The 26657-nt window shown below is 43.9% G+C and overlaps 1 protein-coding gene across 1 annotated transcript in view; it reads left to right on the forward strand.

The window, feature by feature from the left end:
- NRXN1 (neurexin 1) overlaps positions 1-26657 on the forward strand; it is an 814281-nt gene that overhangs the window by 664172 nt on the left and 123452 nt on the right. Inside the window, 1 exon segment of the mRNA XM_068153449.1 lies at positions 7056-7227. Coding sequence (XP_068009550.1) covers positions 7056-7227 — 172 coding nt within the window.

Genomic DNA, 26657 nt, shown 5'->3' on the forward strand with positions numbered 1-26657 from the left:
CTGCATATTTTGTTTGAAAAATTTAATTCTGTGTACTGCAGTAATGCTGCTGAGTGGATAATGAGATGCAGCCTGCTGCTGCTGCTGCAGGCTCTACACCATATGTCTTCCATAACTATTTGGGGGGCTGGTTGTTAAGGTAATTGTATCATCTCAGTAATTCATCATCAGAGTAACTGGAAATAATACAGCTGTGATGTATAGCAGAGAGACACACAATGGCTAGAACTGCACAGGAAAAATGCAGGCTGTGAACTCAGGTGCCGAAATCGTTGACTCACAGATTGCCTTGGGTTGGGAGGGACCCTCAAAGGTCATCTTGTCCAATCCCCTGCACTCAGCAGAGACACCTCCAACTAGAGCAGGCTGCCCAGGGACACATTGAGTCTGATCTTCAGTGTTTCCAGGTATGAGGCCTCAACCACATCCCTGGACAACCTGTTCCAGTATTTCACCACTCACCTTGTGCAGAACTTCCTCCTGATGTCCAACTTAAATCTCCCCTTGCTCCAGTTTCAAACCATTGCCCCTTGTCCTGTCATCACAGGCCCTTCTGAACAGTCCCAACCTTCCTGTAGGTTCCCTTCAGATAAATGCAGCAATATGGTGTTCCTGGAGCCTTGTCCTCCCCAGGCTGAGCAGTACCAATTCTCCCAGCCTGTCTTCATAGGTGAGGTTCTCCATCCCTCTTAGTGATCCTTCTTTGGCAGGGGGGTTGGACTGGATGATCTCTGGAGGTCCTTTCCATCCCCTAACATTCTGTGATTCTGTGAAGCCAGTGTCACTTCTTCCACTTAGTCCTCCACTTAGGATGGTACACCTCAGTTGTAAATGAATGTGATGCTGAGCACACTTTTCACTTCCCTCCTGTAAAGGTCACTGCTTTAAGGCTAGAAGCTGCTTACTTTGTGTAGAGCAACTTGTGGGAGTGCAGTGGCTCTGCTAGCTTCTGTATGTATTTGCATGGCTAATATTGTTACCCTGACAGTGCTATTTCTTATGTGTCAACCAGGGGCATCTGGCAAACAATGGGTTCTTATTATTTCTATATTGATTTAGAAAATCTAGATAACTTAATGGCATGAAACTAGGGTAATTTAAAGGTTTATGAAATGATCTTATAGAGCTCCCCAGTGAAACGTGAGAGCAAAGCATGCTGCAAATTCTCTATCTCTATTTAATGAAACCTGTGCCCATCAGGAAAAGGGAGGGGATCCTGCCCCTCTACCCTGCTCTGCTGAGACCCCATCTGCAGTACTACATCTAGTGCTGAGACGTCCAACACAAGAATGTCATGGAACTGCTGGAGTAGGTCCAGAGACCACCATTAAGATGATCAGAGAGCTGGAGCACCTCCACTAGGGGGACAGGCTGGGAAATTTTGGGCTGTTCAGCCTGGAGAAGAGAAAGCTCCAAAGGAGACATTAGAGCAGCCTTCCCATTCATGAATGGGGCCTACAAGAAAGCTGGGAAGGGACTTTTGACAAGGACTTGTAGAGATAGGATCAAAAGGAATGGATTGAAGCTCGAGGGTGGCAGATTTAGACTGGAGATTAGGCAGAAATTCTTCACCATAAGCATGGTGAGACACTGGAACAGGTTGCCCAGGGAGGTGATGGAAGCTAAATGATCCTTGAGGTCCCTTCTAGCCCTGACAATTCTGTGATTCAATGATCATAGAGGAAAATGTCAGCAGAAGTACCAGAGGGTACGTGGGGATAGACACAGGGAAGTGTAAAGGGACATCACAGTCTGTTCTGTTCCTGGCTCTGCTCAGGTTGAGTGTGGGGGGGGAAGTTTTTGGAAGGTTCTGTTCCAGGTGGAGAACTGAGTTAATTTGTGTGTCTATTCCTTTTCCCTGAATGCCTGTTGTATTTCTGTGTGTATTTGTACATAGTATTCAAATTTCACCTCCAGTTCTGTGTCAGTGTTTCTGTTTTACTCCCTTGGGGGTAAAATACCTTTCTGTCCTTGTGCCCTGGGCATCTTGTGGCTCAAACCAAGGACAGTGTCATTGCCAGGAAACATTTCCTCTGGAAGGTACTAGATGCTAATAAGATAAAATGATGGGCTATTAAACTAAAATATGCTTAGTTAATGAAGGATGGAATTCAAATGTCTCTTCTGCCCGTTGTGTAGCCCCCTCCTCACTTCCTGAAGCAACCAGTACTATTTTTTGCCTACACATTTCCTTAACAGGAGTCAGAAAACCAGAAATAATCTTAATTACTTTAGATATATTCCTCTAACATAGAACATTAGCTTCTGATTACATTTGAGTGAAAAAAATGATCTGACTCCTCTTAACAAAACTCCAGAAACATATTCTTCAATAACTCCAAAGTAAACCACCAGTTACTTCTAAGACTTTCTTACCACAATCACCAACAAGCTGTGCCTCAGGGACTGAAACTCTAATATGCAGGCTGGCAGGATTGAAGGTTGGGGTTTTTTTTGATGCCTCTATTTGTTGACCTGTGTGAGTCGTGGTATTATTATCTTTCTTTGGAACTTGCTAAAGCTTGCAACTCTTATGAGCTTAGGTTGTCTGTGGTCTCTTCTGAAACTACTGTTGTGCCAAATCTGCACATGCGCCTGTTTGACTCTAGAATTATTACTACAGAGAGCAGTAAAACTTTGCTGATGCTATAAGAAATATCATTCTTTTGGAGATATATATATATATATATTTTATACTAGCATAGGTTTTACTGCATGTGGAGTTGGCAGATTGGTAGCACTGAACTAGGGTCCAACAGGGAACAAATTGCACTGTCAGCTGCTGGCTTGATTTGCATTTCAATGTTTCTCGGCTGGCTCTTGTGTTCATCAGCATTCTTGGTGCTTCAGCAGAGCTCTGTTAACACCAAAGCAGAAGTATTTGGAGTGCACAGTTCTAAAAGCATGCTTGAAAAGATTCCAATGGAATGGATGTGGAGAAAAAACAAAACTCAGGCTAAGAACCATAAACAGCATGGTGGACTTCTGTGAGCTGATTTTTGCCAGGAGAGCTCTGAAATTATCCTCTTTGCTGGTGGGCAAACATAACCTAGAGATCTGAGCCTAAACCACTGTGCTACTTCAGCTCACTGGCAAGGATAAGACCATTCAGCAGTACTGTTGACTTACTGGCATGATTAGTAACACACAGATATTTGTACAGTGCCCATCATCAGGGTGCTGAAGAGGAAACCTCACATTCAGCATTTGTCTGAGGCTGTTCCTGATAGGAGGAACAGCTTTCATGTTAGTATGAATAAACAAGTGATAAAGGAGAATTTGTACTACTGCACTATGCACCTTGAGGCTGGAAAAATGGAAATAGTAAATGCTTCAGCTTCGTCACTCTTTTCCCTTTCCACACTATCACATTGCTCCAAAAGAGGAAGATAAGTAAAAAGCAATTCTTTCTGACAGGCTGCAGAGCCATTAGGTTAAGCATCACAGGGCTGAGGGCTGGGATCAGGTTATCTCAATAGGATTGTGGACATTAGCTGATCCACACTAACTGTTTGTGCACGTGGCCTTAACAACAGTTGAAAGATCATGTGGCTTGCAGGCAGAGGAGGAGTACAGTGAGTTCAAACTGCAGTGTGATTAATACAAGGGCTTAAAAAAATCTCTCATCATCATAGAGGTGATTATTGGAGCTCAGCTGATCCATGGAGGCTTACTGCTTTGTGGCAGTATCACCTCCCTGGGCCTGTGTACTGTCAGATCTTTGCATCACAGTTTATTTTGTAGTTCTAAAGGACTCTGTACAGTCAAATTTTATTCCATGTCATGTTTAATGTCATGCTCAGAAGTCAAACAGGTCACAGAATCACAGAATGTTGTGGGTTGGAAGGTACCTCCAGAGATCATCACGTTCAAACCCCTGCAAAGCAGGACCACTTAGGGCAGGTCACACAGGAACACAGCCAGGCAGGTTTGGAAGATCACTAGAGAAGGAGAGTCCACAGCCTCTCTGAGCAGCCTGCTCCAGGGCTCCAGCACCCTCACAGTAAAGATGTTTCTCCTCATGCTAAGATGGAATTCCCTGTGATTGAATTTACGTCCATTTCACCTTCTCCTGTCACTGGGTATCACTGAAAAGAGCCTGACTTCACCCTCCTGACAGCCACCCTTCGGATATTTGTAGGCATTAATCAGGTCCCCTCTCAGCCTTCTCCAGACTGAGCAGCCCCAGGTCTCTCAGGCTTTCCTCATAAAAGAGATGCTCCAGTCCCTTAACCATCCTCATAGCTCTCCATTGAACTCTCTGCAGTAGCTCCCTGTCCCTCTTGAACTGGGGAGCCCAGAACTGGACACAGTATTCCAGATGTGGTCCAACTGGGGCTGAGTAGAGGGAGAGTAGAACCTCCCTCAACCTGCTGGCCAAACTCTCAGTACACCTGCATATACTATTGGCCGCCTTGGCTGTCCCATGGATAACTTCTTATCAACCAGGACATAATAGAATATAAATATATAATCATATCTAATATACTATATATATTTATATCTATATCTATATATGTAATACATACTATATATTGGTATAAAATGTATAAATGTAGACATAATAACAAAGAAGACTTAAATTCAAGCCCCAGATTTGCTTCCTTGTTTTATGGGAGGTTACACAAGTTCCCACAAGCGATGAAGAAGTATGGAAAGGATTACATGCATCCTTTAAATATGGAGTTTTTCAGCCTCTCAGTTATAAATATGTATTAGAAATAGAGCCCCAAACCCCACTGTAGTTTGGTATCAACTCTTAGGGTGATACTCTTTGCTATTGCATCTTCATGGTTAGTGTCTGTGCACACTACTTAAGTACAAATGGGGAGAAGCCAATGAAACTTGGGTGTTTTTTCCCCCCCAAAAATGTAAATGTGCTCCAGTGAGGCTAAAGGTCTCCCTTCAAGCCTGTAAAGAATTTATTTCTCTTGCTAATATCTGGCCATATACAGATGGTAGCTTGAGAACCATTGCAGCACCACAGTCTCTTAGTTTGGAAGAGCTGCTGGTGTATTTTCCTTTCATGCCACTTCAATTTGCCTGCACCTATCCTATTCACTCAAGGGTGGTTTTTGTTTGGTTGGTTTTGGGCTTTTTTTCCCCCTCTCTTACCATTCATTTTAAGTCTAAAATAATCAATTTATGTGGGTATATATAACAAATAGGAAGAGAGATATGTAAAGTGTAGGTTATGAATAGTACAATTATGAATCACTGTACAATTAGCTTTTATTTTTAATCCTCAAAGCCTTTGATTTCTTGAAAGCACTGTGAAAAGGTGCATATGCCATTACCATTACATGCTGGGGTTCTGCATTTCATAAATTAGCCAAAGAGGTGATTGCTGTGGCTGGGACGATGTTATATTTCTTTGTATATATAGCTGTATAAAGGAAGCAAGCACATGAATGGAACAGGTGAAGCAAATAAGCTACTGCATCCATAGGAGAAAATGGGTGAAATCTGATCTGAATCATGCTTGAACCCAGTTGAAGTAAATCAGAGCTGCAGTTTCTCTCCCAAGGTATCTAGGAGATTGCCCTGCAACTCACATGAATGGCAAAAGAAGGTGGATAGGATAGGATAGGATAGGATAGGATAGGATAGGATAGGATAGGATAGGATAGGATAGGATAGGATAGGATAGGATAGGATAGGATAGGATAGGATAGGATAGGATAGGATAGGATAGGATAGGATAGGATAGGATAGGATAGGATAGGATAGGATAGGATAGGATAGGATAGGATAGGATAGGATAGGATAGGATAGGATAGGATAGGATAGGATAGGATAGGATAGGATAGGATAGGATAGGATAGGATAGGATAGGATAGGATAGGATAGGATAGGATAGGATAGGATAGGATAGACCAGGTTGGAAAAGACTTTTGAGATCATCAAGTACAGCCTATCACCCAACACCATCTAATCAACTAAACCATGGCACCAAGCACCCCATCCAGGCTCCTCCTTAATACCTCCAGTGATGGTGACTCCACCACCTCCCTGGACAGCACATTCCAAAGGCCAATCACTGCCACCCTATAGGCAAGTGCAATACAACTGGAAATGTGTGCCAGTATCATGAGCATCTGGAAAATCTACAGCCTTAGTTCAGAGTAAGAATGTGTGGTGGATGTCCCCTGATCCCTGCATGTGCTCAGGTACAGGAGGTTATAGGCAAATTGCAGCCAGAGCAACAAAAAAATCTTGATGTATCAGAAAAGACATCTATTTTTAAATATATGAATAACAAATATGAATATATAAATAAAAGATTACAATATAGATAAAACATTAAAATATGAATAACATAAACATAAAAATGTTATTATATAAATAAAAATATCAAAATATATAGAAATAAAATATGAATTTTAAACAGTTGTCTTGATCCTTACCAGGAGCAAGATGCTGTCCTTGTGTCACAAGCAACTTTTGTTCCTCTCTGGCTCGAAAGTCATTGTTAGGCAATTGATCTGTTAATATCTTAATGAATTGGAGATACTACAATTCGATGCAAACAAATCTCTCTATTAGCAAACCCCCAAGAGCTCCTCCTTTTGGTATCAGTTGTGAAGACTCTGAGGATGAATGAAGGTTGGAGTAAGAAGATGCAGGGCTGAGCCTTGGTGCTACAGCCAGAAAATCCTCATCCCTCTTCTGAGTGATACTGTAAAGGCTAAAAGGAACAATGGTGTTCAATCCTCGTGGGGGTGAGGGACGGGACAGAGAAAGAAAACCTGAGCTTTCCTCCTGTATTCCCTCTCTTCATCTTGGTCTGAATCTTGAAAAGGAGAGGACTCTGTGTGGTGGAATAACTCATTTGGAATATCAATTACCCCTCAAAGAGAGATCTTGGACTTACTGAGCTGTCAGGAGGCTCATCACTGCCACATGCAAGCCTTCAGAAGCTACCTCTGAGGGGGGAAGACTTCGTTAGAAATCTTTCTGTGCATGCCACGCTGTCTGTGTTTCTTGCTAAACCAGCTCTTAATTAGTGCTTTTTCTTCTTCCTTTTTGTTTACTTTTATTTTTTTAATATGCAGCACCAAGGCAAAATTGGAGTTAAGTTTAATGTTGGAACTGATGACATCTCTATTGAAGAGATCAACGCAATCATTAACGATGGCAAATACCATGTAGTACGTTTCACTAGGAGTGGTGGCAATGCCACATTACAGGTGGACAACTGGCCAGTTATTGAACGCTACCCAGCAGGTAAGGACTTACTCAAACTCTTGTGAGTAACAGGGGTTGGTGGGGGGAGAAGGGGAGGAGATGTGTGGAGTTTGGCTCATTTTGCTTCTCTTTGCTCTCTCGCAGTGTTTTAGTAGCTTAATTAAGTAGTTAAAGAGTCCTGAGCAATATGCAGTTTGTGATGATGGCGTTTCTTAAGTGAGTTTCAAAGCACAACGTTCAAGTTATTACTGGAAGTGGGAAAAATGCAGTTATCAAAGCATGAAATGTTGGGTTTGTTTCCGGGGTTTTTGTTGGGTTATTGTTTTAGAGGGGGGGGGGAAAAAAGAAAGAAAGAAAGAAAGAAAGAATAAAGGCTTTGACAAAAGCTATGCAGTAAAGTGAACTCCCAAATCGATCTCCAAGTGATGGGATAAAACATTTGCTGAGGGAGAGGCTGTCTCTGTTCTTTTAATTACAACTTGCTACTGAAGCACTTGGAAGCTTCTGAATTTAGCAGCAGGCATAAACCAGAATTTGTATCAGTTATTCAGTTGTCCAACCAACCAGACTGAGGTGCCTTAACTTCAAATGCAAACTCCAGGGTACTACTTATGCAAGTGATGCTGGTTACCTGAACAAGACACAGGAGTGTGAAGACAGAGTTGCCTTGATCTGGTCTGTGTTTAATTTGATGCAAATGCTGTGCACTGAAGATTACTGTGTCACTGATTTCATCCAGTTTTAAAGGCAGCAGGTTTCACAGGCACTCAATCCCTTTCTTATTGACTGGGACTACTGAGACATTAATGGCAACTTACAAATCTGCAAGTCGTCTGCTCACACTTGTTCTGTGTGTTGCTGTTATTAGACAAAAGGCAGCAGATCCAGAGCTGCAGGTATTCTGGTTTGCATATTTGCTGTTGTTCAAATGACAGTTCTGATTAATATCTCTGAAAGTAGAAAATCCTTCACTTGGTGAGTGCAGTGGGGTGGGAGGGTATGGTTTGCTAACTGACCCCCAAGGCCAGTGGTGTGCTGGGCTGAGTCAAAAGATCCTGGCCAGCAGGTTGAGAGAGGTGATGCTGCCACTCTTTTCTGCTCTGGTGAGACTTAACTGGAGTGCTGTGCCCAGTTTTGGGCTCCTCAGTTCAAGAGAGACAGAGACCTGCTGGAGAGATTCCAACACGGGCTGTGAGGATGGTTGGAAGACTGGAACATCTCTTCTGTGAAGAAAGACTGAGAGACCTGGGGCTGTTTAGTCTGCAGAGGAGAAGGATGAGAGGGGACTTTATCACTGTCTATCAATATCTGAGGGGTGGGTGTCAGGATGAAGATGCCAGGCTCTTTTTGGCGTGTCCAGTGATAGGACAAGGAACAAGGGGTACAAGCTGGAACACAGGAGGCTTCACCTCAACATGAGGAGACACTTCTTCATAGTGAAGGTGCCAGAGCACTGGAGCAGGCTGCCCAGAGAGGCAGAGGAGTCTCCTTCTCCGGAGACATTCCAAACCCACCTGGATGTGTTCCTGTGTGCCTTGCCCTGGGTGATCCTGCTTTGACAGGAGGATTGGTCTGGATGGTCTCTGGAAGTCCCTTCAAACCCTTACCCTTCTGTGATTCTGTAATGGGTTACGAATGAGAGACTGTTCTGGCCATGAGAAACAGTTCACAGCTTTAAGTTAGATGCAGCCCTGAGAGGTGACAAACCCTCGAAAGAAATGGGGTACTGAGTAAATATATCCTGAGTTTTTTCAGAGGTTCTTATTTTCCCCTATGCCCCTCTTGTGTTTTTACCTTTTGCACAGTTTGGTAGCTGAAATAAGATGGTGAAAGTCAGGAGGAGTGTGTCTTCATTTGTATTCAAGACTTACATAGCAGAAGAAAAAAACCTACATTTAGAGTGGGTTTGGGTTTGTTGTTGGTTTTTTTTCCTTCTGGGTTTTACCCAAGTGATGAGCATAAGAATATTTTCCCTTTCCTTCTCTATTCTGTTTCTTCCTGAAAACACAAAGTGCCTTGAAAAACAAAAACAACCAAACCAACCCTTCAGTTGATTTCTGAGGATACTGGCACTCAGAATTTGTTTAGACTGGACATGGATCAATTTAGAAAATAGAGTTATTTCCTTGATACAGGATTAGTGGAGTGGAAGGAGGTTGAATGTTTTCTTTGGATAATTTAGAGCTTCTTGAGCTTCCTGTAACAATCACTGTGCGAGCTGCATTTCAAGACATTTTCAGTTGCTTCATCATCTAGGGTACAGAATCCCTTGATTTGCTTTATTGATGGATCTTCCAAGACTGCTGTTGGCCTTTAATTTTCTTTGCCTTTCCCACAGTAATATTTTATGTCTCTTATATGCCATAGCATCACTTTTGAAAACCCTTCTCCCTCTTTTCACCTCTGTCTCTGTGCCTGCCCATGGCAGGGGCTTTGGAGTAGATGCTCTTCCCGAGGGGTGATCTTAGGAATACCTAAAGATGGATGTCAGCAGGATGGGACTGGTCTTCTTTCAGTGGTCCCCAGTGACAGGGCAAGAGGTAATTGGCAAAAACTGGAACACAGGAAGCTCCTTCTAAACGTGAGGAGGAGGAACTCCTTTAGGCTGAGGATGGTAGAACACTGGACTAGGCTGCCCAGAAAAATGTGGAGTCCCCATATTTGGAGGCATTTGAAGCCTGTCTGGATGCACTCCTGTTCAATCTGCCTTAGGTGAACCTGCTCTGGCATGGGGGTTGGACTAGCTTGTCTCCAGAGGTCCCTACCAAACCCTATCATTCTTCATTCTGTGATCCTTGCATCTCTGATTAGCCTTAGAAAATCATAACTCATTTACAGCTGTCCTGCAGTACCCCATGGGTCAGCAGAAGTTGTCAGGGCCGTATCTAACAGACCTAGATCTGACAACAGGAGCATCTTACACACATTGTTCGCACAAAAGAGATTGTCCAAACCCCTGCCAGACTAGAGGAACAGATGTAGCTGTGTGACTGGGGAGTATGAATTACAATCAAGCGTAGACACCAAAGGAGAACCTGTGTGAGTCTGTGTGTGTTGGCAGAAGTTCAAAGCCCAGACTGACATTCTGGTTCCTGCTAAGTACCTCTGCAATATGGCAGCTGGCAGCTGCAGCTTGTAGGAATTTGGTATCACACAGGCTAATTCTGCTCTGGGTTTTAGGTTTGTTTGGTTTGGGTTTGTTTCTTTTGGGCTTTTTTTTTCTTCCTTTAGCATATAAGTTGAAGCATCTGAGAGCACACATGTTTGTCTAAGGGACAGCTAGATCTGTGGGCTAAATGTTGCTGTCACAGAACATCCAAGGGCTAGAGGAAGGGGGCACTCTAGTGAAATGCTGTTCTTGGTGCCTGTATTCTGGACTATAGAAAAGTATCTGCCCTCTTTTCATGGGATCCATCTGACATGGAGATAAATGAAGAGGAACTTTTCATAAGGGTGTTTAGAAACAGGACAAGGGGGAATGGTTTGAAGCTGAGGCAGAGCAGGGTTAAACTGGAGCTTAGGAAGAAGTTCTTCAGTAGGAGGGTGGTGAGACTCTGTAACAGGCTGCTCAGGGAAGGGTACAAATGCCTCCTCTCTGGGAGGAGTGTTGAAGGCCAGGTTGGATAAGGCCTTGAGCAACTTGGTCTAGTTGATGTTTGTCCCTGCCCATGGCAAGGGGGTTAGAGGAGATGATCTCTGAGGTCCCTTCCAACCTAAGGCATTCTGTGATTCTGTTACCATGTGTCCTGTTTAGGGTAAATGCTCTCCATTTGTCTGTGGTTTGTGTATTTATATTGACCATAAAATTAGCAGGAGGAATTTGTGTCAGGACATTTGTTTCTCCAGAATGGATTAGTGTCTTCATAGGGTAGAATCATGGGATCATTTTGGTTGGAAAAGGCTTTTAACATCATGAAGTCAAATCATTCTGTAATTCAACCAAATCTGATGCTGAGCCATGACCCAGGGATGGGGATTCTACTACCTCCCTGGGGAGCCTGCTCCAGGGTTTGATTTTTTTTCCCAAGCGACCCTCCTTTTGCCCAGGAAGGAAATGCAGTGGAGAAGACTTAATTTTTGTTCATAGCAATTAAGCTTCTGTGAAACTGGTACTGCCCATTGTCTCCTGTTTTGTATGCCATTTTCCTGCTGTTGGAAGCTAGTGAAACAATGACATGTTTGGGACAATGGCTTTGAGGTAGAAGATGGGAGATCTAAGTTGGAGATCAGGAAGAAATTCATTAGAGTGAGAGGAGTGGGACATTGGAGCAGGCTGCCCAGGGAAGTTGTGGGTGCTCCTCCCTGGAGGTGGTGAAGGCCAGGTCTTGAGTGGCCAGGCCTTGAGCAACCTGGACTAGTAGAAGGTGTCCCTGCCCATGGGAGGGGGGTTGAAATGAGATGATTTTTAAGGTCCCTTCAACCCAAACATTCCATAATTCTATGATACTTTATTTTCCTTGGAGGTGAGTGTTTGGAAAGAACAGGAGGACTTCTCAGGAACTCTCCATCTGGGAATACCTCGAAGATGAATCATACAGTGCAAGTGAATGTTTAATGTGTGCATTTATGCCATATGTTTAAAATCTGGCTGTAGTTGTGGGTTTAAAATGTTTAGTCCATGGACCTAGTAAGAAAAGAAAGGGGGGAGTACTGGCTCTGTCAGTAGTTCCCTGGTTACCAAGCAGGGCTGCATCCTTCCAGATTTGAAAAGCAAAGCTCATCAATATTCTTCATGGCCTTTCATGTGGCCTAGGAGTCACATCTCCCTGCGGTTCTCTTTATCCTGACATCTCCATCTGGGAATGTCTGCTGGTAACTGTAATAGTTAGACCTACCTACTGTGGTTTGGTAGGAGCTGAGGGAGGACAAATAGGGATGAGTTAACATCCTCTTTTTGTTTTGCTATACCACTATTTCTGACAAAGTTGCATAGGTGAAAATATTCAGGAAGAAATTAAGCACCCATGGTTGCTTAATGGTTGCAACTCTGCATGGTTGCAGAGTTCTTCCACAGAGTCATGGAATGGTTTAGGTTGGAAGGGACCTTCAAGATCATGTGGTTCCAACTCCCCTGCCACGGGCAGGGAAACCTTCTACTAGATCATATTGCTCAAGACCTCATCCAACCCATCTCTGGAACGGATTGTCCAGAGAGGTTGTGGATGTATTCTCCTTGGAAATGTTCAAGGCCAGGTTGGATGAGACCCAGGGCAGGTCACACAGGAATGCATCCAGGCAGGTTTTGAGAGTTTCCAGAGGAGACTCCACAACCTCTCTGGGCAGCCTGCTGCAAGGCTGCAGCACCCTCACAGTAAAAAGGTTTTCCCCACGTTGAGATGGCATTTCCTGTGGTTGAGTTCATTGCCCTGACAACCATCCGTCAGATATTTATAGTCATCGATAAGGTCCTCTCTCAGCCTTCTCTCCTCCAGACTTGACAGCCCCAGATCTGTCAGTCTTTCCTGGTAAAAGAGATATTGTAGTTCTGTTGAACTCTCTCCATCAGTTCCATGTCCCTCTTGAACTGTGGAGCCCAGAATTGGACATAATATCCCAGATGTGGTCTAAGTAGGACTGAGCAGCGGGTGAGAAGAACCTCCCTTGACACATCAGACAGTGGTCTCTATATGGGAACTGAGACAGGAAGTAGAGGAGGAAATATTCCCCATTCAGTCCTATCTCTTGTTGACTTTTCTATTCAGCTCTTCACTGCATAATTTCTACACTCCTCAATGTTTTCCACAGTTAATCAATGATTTGCTACGTGGCATCATAGCAAATGCTTTACTCAAATCCAGATAAATTAGATATACTTAATTTCCTTTATCTAGAAAATCATTTAACTTCTCAAATACAGCTATTAGATTAGTCTAACATGATTTGGGGCACTTTTGCATTTTATCTCATTTTCCAATCACTTCCACATCTTTAATTCCTTTGAATTTATTCTAAAGCACTGCATATGGCTGAGGTCAGAATCAATAGAGTGGATGATTATTTTTTCCCCCTTCTCATGTAAAACTGTTACAGTTTTTGGTCTTTAATGCAAGAAGCAGCAGGCCCTGTTGGGCAGCTGTGTTTTAAAGAAGTCTAGCTCGTTGTTTTTATGTTCTGGGACAGAGTTTTTCTTCCTCACCTTCTGACCCCACAAATTCATAAAAAATATGCAAGTTGCTCTGTCCTGAGATGTGGAGATCTGCATGCATGGTTTGAAATTAGAGAGGAGGAGATTTAGGTTGGGTGTTAGGAACAGGTTCTTTACTATGAGGGTGGTGGAACACTGGAAGAGGTTGCCCAGGGAGGTACTTGAGGCCCCATCCCTGTAGATATTCAAGGTCAGTGTCAACAAGGTTCTGGCTAACCTGATCTAGTGGAGGATGTCCCTGTTGGCTGCAGGGGGGGTGGATTGGATGACCTTTGGAGTTCCCTTCTAATCCAAACCATTTGATGATTTTCATAGAGACATTCCTGGTAATTAAACATATCTTCTCCCTTGGATCATCATCAACCTTGCTATGGAGTGTCCTCCCTCTATTTCTTTTTTTGTTTATAGCACTTCAGGCCCTCCTGACTTTCAATTTATATTGCTTTCTTTGAAAAGGACATAAATTTAGACTACTTCCCATGAAGAGATCTTTTGAGCTTGAGTTTTGGCAACTCGACTTGCATATTTATTTCTGTTGCTAATTCTGAAGGGCACTTCTTTCTCTCCTGAGCACATCTGGGGTTTTAACCTCCTATAATATAGTCTATTGTAGTGTAGTTATTCAGCCTAGGAGGTCTGCCCTTGTGTTTTTTTAAATCTTACAGGTTAAAGTCCAAATATTTTTATATATGTATATAAAATAAGACCAGGTTGGATGAGGTTAGGCCAGGTTGGATGACGCCTTGAGCAGCTAAGTCTGGTTGAGAGGCATCCCTGCCTATGGCAGGGAGTTTGGAGCAGATGATCTCTGAGGTCCCTTCCAACCTTAGCCATTCTATGATTCTATTTTTAAATACTATCCCTTAAAACATTTCCAAGTGTCCCTCTTGGCTGAGTCCAACCCCTCAGGCTGATTGCACAATCTGGTTTCCTTCAGTGTATCCAATTCTGTTCTTTAGAAGTCAAGAATCTGACTTACAGATTTATTTTCGGTCGTCCTTCCCTGTATTAATTTGAACCAACCCATGATCACCCACTCAAAAAAAATTTTTACCCCAATTAAATTTTCTCTGCTGTTTCTATTATTTAGGATAGGATAGGATAGGATAGGATAGGATAGGATAGGATAGGATAGGATAGGATAGGATAGGATAGGATAGGAGAGAAGAGAGGAGAATAGAATAGAATAGAATAGAATAGAATAGAATAGAATAGAATAGAATAGAATAGAATAGACCAGACCAGACCAGACCAGACCAGACCAGACCAGACCAGGTTGGAAGAGACCTTCAAGATCATCACGTCCAACCTATCACCCAACACCACCTAATCAACTAACCCATGTAACCAAGCACCCTGTCAAGTCTCCTCCTGAACACCTCCAGTGATGGCAATTCCACCACCTCCCCGGGCAGTCCATTCCAATGGGCAATCACTCTCTCTGTGTAAAACTTCCTCCTGACCTCCAGCCTGAACTTCCCCTGGTGCAGCCTGAGACTGTGTCTTCTTGTTCTGGTGCTGGCTGCCTGGGAGAAGAGACCAACCTCTGCCTGTTTACAACCCCCCTTCAGGTAGTTGTAGAGAGCAATAAGGTCACCCCTGAGTCTCCTCCTCTCCAGGCTAAGCAACCCCAGCTCCTCAGCCTCTCCTCATAGGGCTTCTGTTCCAAGCCCCTCTAAAGCAAAGCTTAAAAAAAAAAGAAGGAAAAAAAGCAGCTTCTTTTTTGTTTGTTTGTTTCAACCGGACAACATTTTAAATGAGTCTTATTGAATGCTGATATCTCCCGGCGCTCACACAATCATCCTCGGTTAGGAATAAAAGAAGGCATTACAGCAGTGTGTAAAATGATGGCACAGAGAATTAACAGATGAGAAAAGGAAATCTGTGCAACTCACTTCAGCAGGTCCTCTGGAGTATAGTCAGATGCAGGAAAGTAATTTAGCAGGAATCAAAACAGATTAAAAATTCATCTTGGTTACTGAGCCACAAACCAGCGTTTAAGTGATGGATGTAACTAGGTCAGCGTGCTGCCTTACCTTGGCAAATATGTAATTGCACAACTTATTTCTTCCATCTTTTTTTTTTCTTCTCTTCTTCCCCTGATTCATACAGCTCTGACTACCCTTTGGTTATGATTGGATGTAGTTTTCAGCTTGTATCTAGGTCTCACTTTCAGCATAATGTTATTGCTCACGTGAAAGATTGATGCTAACAAAAACGGTGATTTATTTGCCCATTCTCTTTGGGTGAACCTCTGGTATAGCTTAGCCAAAGTCAGTGAAATGTCCTCTCTCTTCTTCCCTCTCTCTTCTTCCCTCTCTCTTCTTCCCTCTCTCTTCTTCCCTCTCTCTTCTTCCCTCTCTCTTCTTCCCTCTCTCTTCTTCCCTCTCTCTTCTTCCCTCTCTCTTCTTCCCTCTCTCTTCTTCCCTCTCTCTTCTTCCCTCTCTCTTCTTCCCTCTCTCTTCTTCCCTCTCTCTTCTTCCCTCTCTCTTCTTCCCTCTCTCTTCTTCCCTCTCTCTTCTTCCCTCTCTCTTCTTCCCTCTCTCTTCTTCCCTCTCTCTTCTTCCCTCTCTCTTCTTCCCTCTCTCTTCTTCCCTCTCTCTTCTTCCCTCTCTCTTCTTCCCTCTCTCTTCTTCCCTCTCTCTTCTTCCCTCTCTCTTCTTCCCTCTCTCTTCTTCCCTCTCTCTTCTTCCCTCTCTCTTCTTCCCTCTCTCTTCTTCCCTCTCTCTTCTTCCCTCTCTCTTCTTCCCTCTCTCTTCTTCCCTCTCTCTTCTTCCCTCTCTCTTCTTCCCTCTCTCTTCTTCCCTCTCTCTTCTTCCCTCTCTCTTCTTCCCTCTCTCTTCTTCCCTCTCTCTTCTTCCCTCTCTCTTCTTCCCTCTCTCTTCTTCCCTCTCTCTTCTTCCCTCTCTCTCTTCTTCTCTCTCTCTTCTTCCCTCTCTCTTCTTCCCTCTCTCTCTTCTTCCCTCTCTCTCTTCTTCCCTCTCTCTCTTCTTCCCTCTCTCTCTTCTTCCCTCTCTCTCTTCTTCCCTCTCTCTCTTCTTCCCTCTCTCTCTTCTTCCCTCTCTCTCTTCTTCCCTCTCTCTCTTCTTCCCTCTCTCTCTTCTTCCCTCTCTCTCTTCTTCCCTCTCTCTCTTCTTCCCTCTCTCTCTTCTTCCCTCTCTCTCTTCTTCCCTCTCTCTCTTCTTCCCTCTCTCTCTTCTTCCCTCTCTCTTCTCTCTTTAAATCACTGCTGCCCTTTGAGATTATGAAATTGTTCTGTTCTGCTGTCATCTTTAAATAAGAGCCTAGGTGATACCCAAACAAGACACTACAGTAAGTCTCTTTTCAAAAAGTGGTTTCAGTAAAGTTTCCTAAATCAGCTTTTTAATTTGACAGCTTATCAGGCTTTTCTGTCAGATAATGCTATCTAATAATGCTTCTTCAACTCTGCAGACAGATTTGTCTTTTTTTTTATATATTTTCTTTCTTTTCCCCCTCTTTTATTTTTCATCTTGGATATCCTGGTGATATACAAAGGCTCATCCCTTCTTAGACTTGATAGATCCTGTAATTAAATTCAGATCTTGATAAAATGTGTGGCACGGTTGTCATCGCTTGATCACAGAAGGTATAACACCTTCCAGTTAAATATGATAAGGTGGCACAATGCAGCTAGCTTAGGAGGAGGAGGAAAATGTCAAATGAGGAGTGATTCAGAAAAAGGCATTCTAAAATCCTGAAGAAACACCTGCCAGCTCTTTCTGGGTCCTGTGGCAAAGGCTGGTGCCCATACCTTCCTAGCATGATTAGTCACTGGGTGATGTGGAAATGGCATTCCCGAAGAAGACCCCAAGCTGTGGGGATTCAAGTTAGAGAAAGGAAGTGGGAGTGGAAGCAGATCTCAGAATGCCACACAGCAAACCTGTCACAGCCAGACCCATTCACCTCTCTTCAGGAAGTCCATTAGGTGTTAACAGTCCCAGTAAAAGACAGGTCACGAGAGATGAAGTATTGCCAATAGACAGGGAGCCTTTTGCACACTTTCCTTTGGTTTGTAGTACATTTTGCATGTCAGTTGGACTATCAGAACTTACCCAGTGGATTAAGGTTAGTTCAGAATGTGTCATTGGTTAGAAGTGTTTCAAACTCTTTGTCAAGGAATGTTGGCTGCTCAGCCTGGAGAAGAGAAGGCTCAGGGGAGACCTCATTGCCCTCTACAACTACCTGAAAGGTGGTTGTAGCCACGAAGGGGTTGGTCTCTTCTCCCAGGCAACCAGCACCAGAACAAGGGGACACAGTCTCAAGCTGCGCCAGGGGAGGTTTAGACTCGAGGTGAGGAGGAAGTTCTTCACTGAGCAAGTCGTTCGTCATTGGAACGGGTTGCCCAGGGAGGTGGTAAAGTAACTGTCCCTGGAGGCGTTCAAGAGGAGATTGGACGTGGCACTTGGTGCCATGGTCTTGTCATGGGGTCTGTGTTGATAGGTTGGACTCGATGATCCTTGAGGTCCTTTCCAACTTAAGTTATACTGTGATACTGTGGCTTCCTGAACAACACAATGCTGATGTTCATGATAGAATCAATGTCTGAGAAGGTACCTGTCATTCTTCTTTTCACTCCCAGCAGCAGGACCACTCTGTCAATTTCATAGATTCATAGAATGGGTTGGGTTGTAAAGGACCGCTAGAGATCATCTAGACCAACCCCCCTGTCAGAGCAGAATCACTGAGGGCAGGCAGGTTTTGAAAGTCTCTGGAGAAAGAGACTCCACAAACTCTGGGCAGCCTGCTCCAGGGCTCCTTCACCCTCCCCAGAAAGTTTCTCCTTCTGTTGAGGTGGAAGCTCCTGTGTTCCAGCTTGTATCCACTGTTCCTTGTCCTGTCACTGTGCACCACTGAAATGAGCTGGGGACCTTCCTCCTGACACCCACCCCTAAGATATTGGCATTTATTGGCATTGATAAGATCCCTTCTCAGCCTTCTCCTCTCCAGACTGAACAGCCTCAGGGCTCTCAGTCTTTCCTCATAGGAGAGATGTTTCAGTCCCTTCATCATCCTCATAACTCTCTGTTGAACTCTCTCTAGAAATTCGATGTCCCTCTTGAACTGGAGAGCCCAGAACTGAACACAACTTTCCAGATGTGGTCTAATCATCCTCATAGCTTTTTATTGGACTCTCACCTTCTTCATTTCTCTGTCCTTTTATCCTGCCCTCTAGTAGCTGCCTCTTTTTAGATTACACAAGACTTGATACAGCATGTCACTCACTAAGCCAAACCAATATTCAGCAGAATTACTTTTGTGTAACCCTTAAGTTGATAAGGTTATGACCCTGCCCCTCACTTTCGATGCTCTGCTTGCTGGGTATATAAATGCATCTGCTCTGAGACTGGTATTAGTGCTCCCAGCAGCTGATAGAGCATGCAAGGGAGGAGTACAATAGTGTGCTTCTGGCATGTGCTCCTTCTGCAAGGCACTTTGTTTCCATTAGCTTCTGGGGCAGCCCTGAGGTCAGTCTGAAATGGGAGCCTTTCTCAGGACAGAACAAATCAATGCAGTGTTGAGCCTTCCAACCAGAGAATCTATCATATGGAAACCAAAATGAATTTCTTTGCGGTGCTGATGTGTTTGAGGTGCTTGCAGAAGATAAGGTTGGGGGATTGTTTTTCTTAGTGATTTGGGGCATGTTTGTTCTTGTGTCCCCAGAGATATTTTACTGGTCTGGTGAGGTGTGACAGCAGAAGAGTACTTTATGTCTTCAGGGTAGGAACTTCCATTAAACTAATTCAGAAGCAGTCTGTGTAATTCATACTGCAGAATGGGAAATGGCAGCCTGCTCTGTCCTAGATGTATTCTCACAGATTCAAAGAATTGTCAGGGTTGGAATTGACCACAAGGATCATCCAGTTCTAATCCCCCTGCCATGGGCAGGGACACCCCACACTAGATCAGGTTGCTCAGAGTCCCATCCAGCCTGGCCTTAAAACCCTCCAGGGATGAGGCTTCCACCATCCCCCTGGGCAACCTGTGCCAGAGTCTCACCACCTTTATGGGGAAGAACTTCTTCCTAACATCTGACCTAAATCTTCCCTCCTCTAGCTTGGATCCATTCCCCCTGACACCCTCCCCAGCTTTCTTGTTGGCCCTCTTCAGATACTTGAAGGCCACAATAAGGTCTTCTTGGAGCCTTCTCTTCTCCAAACTGAACAACCCCAACTCTCCCAGCCTGTGCTCATAGGAAAGGAGCTCCAGCCCTCTGATCATCCTTGTGGCCCTTCTCTGTACCCTTGGACACACTGGTTTTATTGCTGCAGCCTGGTGAGCTTCACAGGAGTCAGATCCTATAGTATGCATCATTTAGAATCAATTTGAAGCAGAAATTGAACTTTCCACCAGTGTGCCTGCCCATGGCACAGAGGTTGGAACTGGATGATCTTTAACGACCCTTCCAACCTAAACCATTCTATGAATCTATGAACACCAGAAGCACAAATCACTGTGAACAACATCCTAATTTCAACCCCTGACAAGCAGAATGTAGCTGAATTAATGGCACCAAAATTAGGCTTTTATGAATGGGTTTAATTGAGAAGTGAATGGCTTGTATTCCTCGGTGGACTATTTCTGAGGAGTTAAGTGACCTTTGCTGATATAGCATTGAATTTAGCAGACATTTAGCAGAGATTGAAAGAGACCCTGCATTATAAGAAGCATGGCCTGAAGGTTGAGAGAGGTGATTCTGCCACTCTGCTCTGCTTAGACCACTTCTGCAGTGATATGTCCACCTATGGGGAGCCCAACACAAGTGAGTCATGGACCTGATGGAGCAGGTCCAGAGGAAGGCCACCACGATCATCAGAGGGCTGGAGAACCTCTCCTATGGGGACAGGCTGAAAGAAATGGGGCTGTTCAGCCTTAGAGAAGAGAAGGCTGTTGGAAGACCTTAGAGCTGCATTTCAATATCTGAAGGGGACCTAGAGGAAAGCTGGGGAGGGACTGTTTAGAAGGGCCTGTGGTGGTAGGACAAGGGGCAATGGTTTGAAACTGGAACAGGGGAGATTTAGATTGAGCATCAGGAGAAAGTTCTGCACAATGAGAGTGGTGAAATACTGGAACAGTTTGCCCAGGGATGTGGCCGAGGCCCCAGCCCTGGAGGCATTCAGGATCAGCCTTGATGTGTCACTGGTCAGCCTGATCTAGTTGGAGGTGTCCCTGCTGAGTGCAAGGGGGTTGGAGAAGATGACCTTTGAGTGACAGGCCTAATGCTTTAAACTCTGATTGCAAAAAAGCAGGAAGAGAATACTGAACATATGACCCCAATCCTAGTGTATCATTTCTCTTTCTCAGCCTTGGATGTTTGTGCATCCATAATCCTGCTAGCTAGGAAAATGATGATTAGTTAGCTGCTTGCTTAGCCATTCTATCTGATATCTCACAGTTTGTTGCATGTATTTTTTCCAGTGGCTGACTTTAGTTAAAGAGCATTCTATGGACAAAGGCTGAGTCGAGCTTTTCCAGCTGAGCTGGAGAGATGAGCCATCTTGCAAGAGTCTGTTGGAAATAATCTGCTGTCTCTACAGTTTCCTTATCTACCATTGCTCTGTGGGTGGGAGCACCACGGGTGTTCTGTGCAGAAAACAAAATGGGATGGTACCCCAGTCTGTGTCAGAAGTATGTTTCAGCTTCAGTGATGGTTACAATCCCTCTTGGCAGCTAGACGTATTTGAAACTTAATTGGATTGACTTCAGCCTTTGCCATGAAAGTTTGTTTATATGTTTTAGTGTTCAACTTTAGAAACAGTGGTAAATCCATGCACATATAAATATAAAGCAATGATATATAGGCAGTTTCATGGGTTCATAGAGTGGTTTGGGTTGGAAGGGATCTTAAAGATCATCCAATTCCAACCTGCTTGCCATGGTCTGAGACACCTTCCACTAGATCAGTTTGCTCAAGGCCTCATCCAGCCTCCAGGGAGGGGTCATCCACAACCTCCCTGGGCAACCTGTCCCAGTGTCTCAACTCCCCTCATTGCCAAGAATTTCTTCCTAATGTCCAGTCTAAATCTGCCATCCTCAAGCTTTAGTCCATTATCTCTCATCCTGCCTTGTGAGAAGTCCCTTCCCAGCTCTACTGCAGCCCTTTCAGGTACTGGGAGGCCACTCTAAGGTCTCCTCAGAGTCTTCTCTTCTGCAGGCTGAGCAAACCCAACTCTCCCAGCCTGTCCCCATAGGAGAGATTCTCCAACCCTCTGATCATCTTCGTGGCCTCCTCTAGATCTGCTGCAGTGGTTCCATGTCCTCCTTGTGCTGGGAACCCCAGAACTGAGCACAGTGCTGCAGGCGAGGGTCTCCCGAGAGCAGAGCTAAGGGGGGAGAATTCCTCGTCCCGTTCTCTCATACAGAAGCTCACCATACTTGTACAGGTGATGGTGAGCAGTGGATTGATATAGTCCTTCCTCCTTAAAGTAATGAATTTTGTCTTGAATATATTCCTATTAAGCTGGAATGCATTAATGTTTTATTAGCAAGCCATCTGCACGTTGTAGCTGTTAGTGTATTATCTGCTTCCAATTGGATGTTTATTTAATAATTCATCATTCTCAGTACCATCATTTAAACATAAAAATAATTTAAATAGCATACTGCATTATAGTTTAATGATGCATTAGTGCTTCACGTTAGAGGAGCTACCAGAACTCATAAATCCAGAAAGATGATAATATCCTTACCTAATTTCTGCAACAGAGTGGGTTTCAGTATGTTTTTGAAAGGTCAAGTGGTTTCCTGAGAGAAAGTGGATGTGTAGCTTGTGCCAGCAGAGGTATTTTCTTTCAAAAGTTGTTCTTTCCCCCCACTGAATGTTTCAGAAGCGTTTCAAAGCAGATTTGAATTCTGCTTTTAGGCTATTGCAGTAGCAAAATGATTTTTGTAACATAAAATAAGTGTCCAGTTTGGGGCTCCCCAGTTCAAGAGAGACAGGGGTCTGCTGGAGTCCAACAAGGGTGATTAGGGGGCTTGAGCATCTTCTCTATGAAGAGAGACCGAGAGACCTGGGGCTGTTTAGTTTTAGAAGAGAATACTGAGAGGGGATCTGATGAATGTCAATCAATATCTGAGGGGTGGGTGTCAAGTGGGTGGTGCCAATCTCTTTTTTGGTGGTGGTGAGTAATAAGACAAGGAACAACAGGTACAAGCTTGAACATGGAAGATTTTTCACCTCAACCTGAAGAGAAACTTCTTTACAGTGAGGGTGACAGAGCCCTGGAACAGGCTTCTGAGAGAGGTTGTGGAGCCTCCTTCTCTGGAGACTTTCCAAACCTGTCTGGATGCTGTCCTATGCAGACTACCCTAGGGGATCCCGCTTTGGCAGAGGGGGTGGACCTGGTGATCTCTGGAGGTCCCTTCCAACCTCTAATGTTCTGTGATTAAACATATTGATTAACCCAAAATCAATCCAATTAATTTAGACCCATATAGACTCATAGATCTAAACTAGATACTTGGAAAAAATTCTTCCCAGTGAGGGTGATGAGGCACTGAAACAGGTTGCCCAGGGAGGTCACGGATGCCCCCTCCTTGGAGGAGTTCAAGGCCAGGTTGGATAAAGCCTTGAGCAACCTGGGCTGGTGGAAGGTGTCCCTGCCCCTAGCAGGGGGGTTGGAACTTGATGTTCACGAAGGTCCCTTCCAACCCCAACCATTCTATGAATCTATGAAAATACTTAGCTAATTGGTAACACTTGGCAGAGTGTGTTTCATGAATTGTTTTACTGATGTGCTACCTATCACAGATCAACTGGAAAATATTATTGAAGCTTTTTGAATATATGGAAGTAGGGAATCAGATTATTTCACCTTTTAACAGACACAACTAAATCATTGCTGGGAGCCTACCCACAGCCATTATGCTATTGAGTGGTGGACTGCTCATTATATTGCTGCAATCCTAAAGCACCGCTCTGCTTCCATCTCAGTGAGCATCTGTTTCTATTATTTACAGTTTCTGTTTCTGTGTCTTGCCAAAAGCATTAAAAAAACCCCAAACCCCTCTATATGTACAAGTTTAAACCTTTCCATTTGAAATGGATTATTCTTTTATAGTAAAATGTCTGCAAGGCATAAATACACAAATTGAAATGTCACTTTTGGACAGAACTGGAAGTCTGGAGCTTGCTTTGGCCAAGGGCTAGGGTTGTTTTGTTTTGTTGTGGGCTTTTTTTGCTGCACTGCTGACACAGAACAGATTTTGATCTCTTAAATGCCATTTTCTATCTGTATGGCTGCACTGGGTTTCTTCTGCTTGGCAAAGGCTCTTCCAAACGATGACCTCACGTTTGTAGTTTCCATTGGCTTGTGTGTCATCTTGCACATCCCCAGGAGAATGAGCTTAGGCAGGGGTAGGGAGTGTGGCAAAGCGCCTCTGGTGCAGGGCTTTGTGGCACAGTGATGGTTAAATCAAACAGTTTTGTGTTTCCTGGGAGAACATGAAATCAGCATTCCTCACATTTGCAGTTGCACTCAAGTTAGCTTGTGTGCTGTTGATGAGGGTTAATGCTGATTGCCTTGGATTTCTATCTGTTTTCTCTTTTTTTTCCCCCATGTCTCTGGTCCTGTAATGAGCACAAAATTATCCTCACTGCCCCCTTGCATTGCCTCCAAACATTCTGCTAAAGCTTTGGTGATCACAGCCAAAGGCCAAACTCTATTTGCTCTTATAAATCACCTAACCAAGAGCAAAACTTAACCCCAGAAGATTGTTTTGCTGCTGGTTTTATTTCAGCTGTCTCAAAGAACTTTTTCTGTTGCAAAGGGTTCAGATATATCATAAGGAAAAAAAAATAATACAGAGAATTTCCCAAAGCCTTTCACTGCCTACAATAAAATGCACTGATAGCAGCAGTGACCTTTTGACAGTTTGTCCTATTCCATCCTCAGAACTTGCAGTGTGATTAAACTTAATTAGGAGGCTTGTACGTAGCTAATAAGACCTCTCTTACTGATGGCTCCAACCTGAGTGCTGGATACTCACAGGGTTACAGACCAATAGGCATTTAAAAGAAGAGCTGAGCACAGTATTTTCTCTTTGCCATTGTTCATTTATATAATGTGAGTATTATTGCTCTCAAGAGACATTCTGTATGGCAGCTCTTTGCTAACCTGAAATGAAGATCATCCTGATTGCTACCTGAATGAAAGTCAGGATGACTCAATCAGTAGTTACTATCTCAGACCTAGCTAATTTTAGATCCAATAAGGTTGAAATATTCTCCACTTCCCAGCTAGTGAAAACCTATTGAATGAGAAACTTCTTGCAGGCAACTTAGGGTTAAATTTCTATAGGAAAAGGAACCTTAAGTGCTGTGACATTATGATTCAGAGAGAGTTCAGAGTCCTTTTACCTTGGAGAACTGCAAAATGTCACTCTCAGAGTGATGTGGGGCATGGTACTGTACTTACAACAATTCATTCTTTATACTTTAATCTTCCTCTTTAATGATTTCTATCAATTTTCCTGCCCATTTTAGCAGCAGCCATACCATATTAGCTCCTTAAATGCTGCCCAGGCAGCACAAAGGATCTCTTTCAAACTCCTGATAACAAAATACGACCTTTAATTTATCCGACAAATCCTGTGTTTTCTTATCTCCTTCTCGTTGCTTTTCATCTCCTCTTGCTTGCTTTTGGTACAACACAGCAATATCTCAAAGTAAGCAATCTGACACTGTGCAAACTGAGACTTATATTGCATGATAGTGAGGAAGTGAGAGTCAGGAAGAGCACACTCTTCCTTTAATTACTGATTAATTAATCTAGTGAAAAATAATAAAGCCCAAAGCAGGGTGGAAGGCAGTCAGTTTGAAGTGAAGGTTCAGCTCTCACTGAGAGTTCACAGATTGCAGTGGGTTGGAAGTGACACCCAAAGATCTTCCTGTCCAAGCTCCCCACACTACATCAGGCTGTCCAGTGACACATCAAGGCTGATCCTGAATGTCTCCAGGGATAGGGCTTCAACCACATCCTTGGGCAACCTGTTCCAGTATTTCACCACTCTCATTGTGCAGTACTTCCTCCTGATGTCAAACCTTAATCTCCCTGCTCCAGTTTCAAATCATTGCCTCTCATCCTGTCACTATAAACCCTTCTGAACAGTCCCTCCCCAGCCTTCCTGTAGATCTCCTTTAGATACTGAAATGCAGCTCTAAGGTCTCCCTGGAGTCTTCTCTTCTCTAGGCTGAACAGCCCCTGTTCTTCCACCCTATCTTCCTAGGAAAGGTGCTCCAGCTCTCTGATCATATTTGTGGCTCTCCTCTGGACCCACTGAAGCAGGTCCATGTCTATTTTGTGTTGGGGGCCCCACAGCTGGACACATTACTGCAGATAGGGTCTCCCCATAGCAGAGGGGCAGAATCCCCTCTCCCCATCTCTGGCCACACTGCTTTTGATGCAGCCCAGGCTGCCATTGGTCTGGGCTGCAAGTGCCCATTGCTGGCTCATGTCCAGCTTCTCACCCACCAACACCCCCAAGTCCTTTTCTGTGGGGCTGCTCAGTTTTCAGCCATAGAAATATGTAAAAATATGGTTTAGTTTTGTTTAGCACTTGAGCATGAAAGGAGGAGCCTGCAAGTGAACACTGTGTTTTGGTAGAGCCTGTGGTATCAGTGAAATGGGAGTCAACTCACACACCTTTCAGTAAGTCTAGCAGTTGGATTCTTCTATAAGGCAATCTATGGTTTGCTTCATGGCTAGAAGTGTTAGAAGCCACCAATGAGAGATGTCACTCTGCTCCAAGGACTGCTGTGACTGTTGTTCTGTGAGGAAAATATTCTCTTGGGATATTTAGTATTTGTTATAAAGAATCTGGGAGTCTCTGTAAGGTGGAAAGGGCTGTAGTATGATGTGGTCATTTTATATGAACATGCCAGGCTGGACACTTTAAAGTTTGGAGAAGTCATACCTCATGGGGGTTTGTTTTTATAGAGGTTAGCTCTTCTGGGAGAAAGTAAGTTGTTGTAGAGCTGCACTCTTTCTTATTTGCTACAAGTTCTTTTTCTACCTTTAGAGTTTCTTTGCACTTTTATCTTCTTACCAAGCTGTAAGGCTTGTTCAAGACATCTAACAGGAAAAAAATACATATCCTAGAAGTGGGTGTTGACTTTCCTTTTGAACACTGGAGGAGGCCCAAAGCAGCCAAGACAACCGTCTTCAAGGGTGACCGCTGTATCCTCCTCCATCTCTTCTGTCGCATTGTCCTACACATTGTAACAGTTGGAGCTGGCATATTTTAGCAACAGAAAGACACAGCTTCGTGTGATGCATCCAGATCTCCTTCCTGGATCAAAGGCTGG

This window comes from Melanerpes formicivorus, unplaced genomic scaffold (assembly GCF_026170545.1).
Source record: "Melanerpes formicivorus ecotype bairdi unplaced genomic scaffold, bMelFor1.0.p_v2 SCAF_26, whole genome shotgun sequence".
NCBI classification, from domain to species: domain Eukaryota; kingdom Metazoa; phylum Chordata; class Aves; order Piciformes; family Picidae; genus Melanerpes; species Melanerpes formicivorus.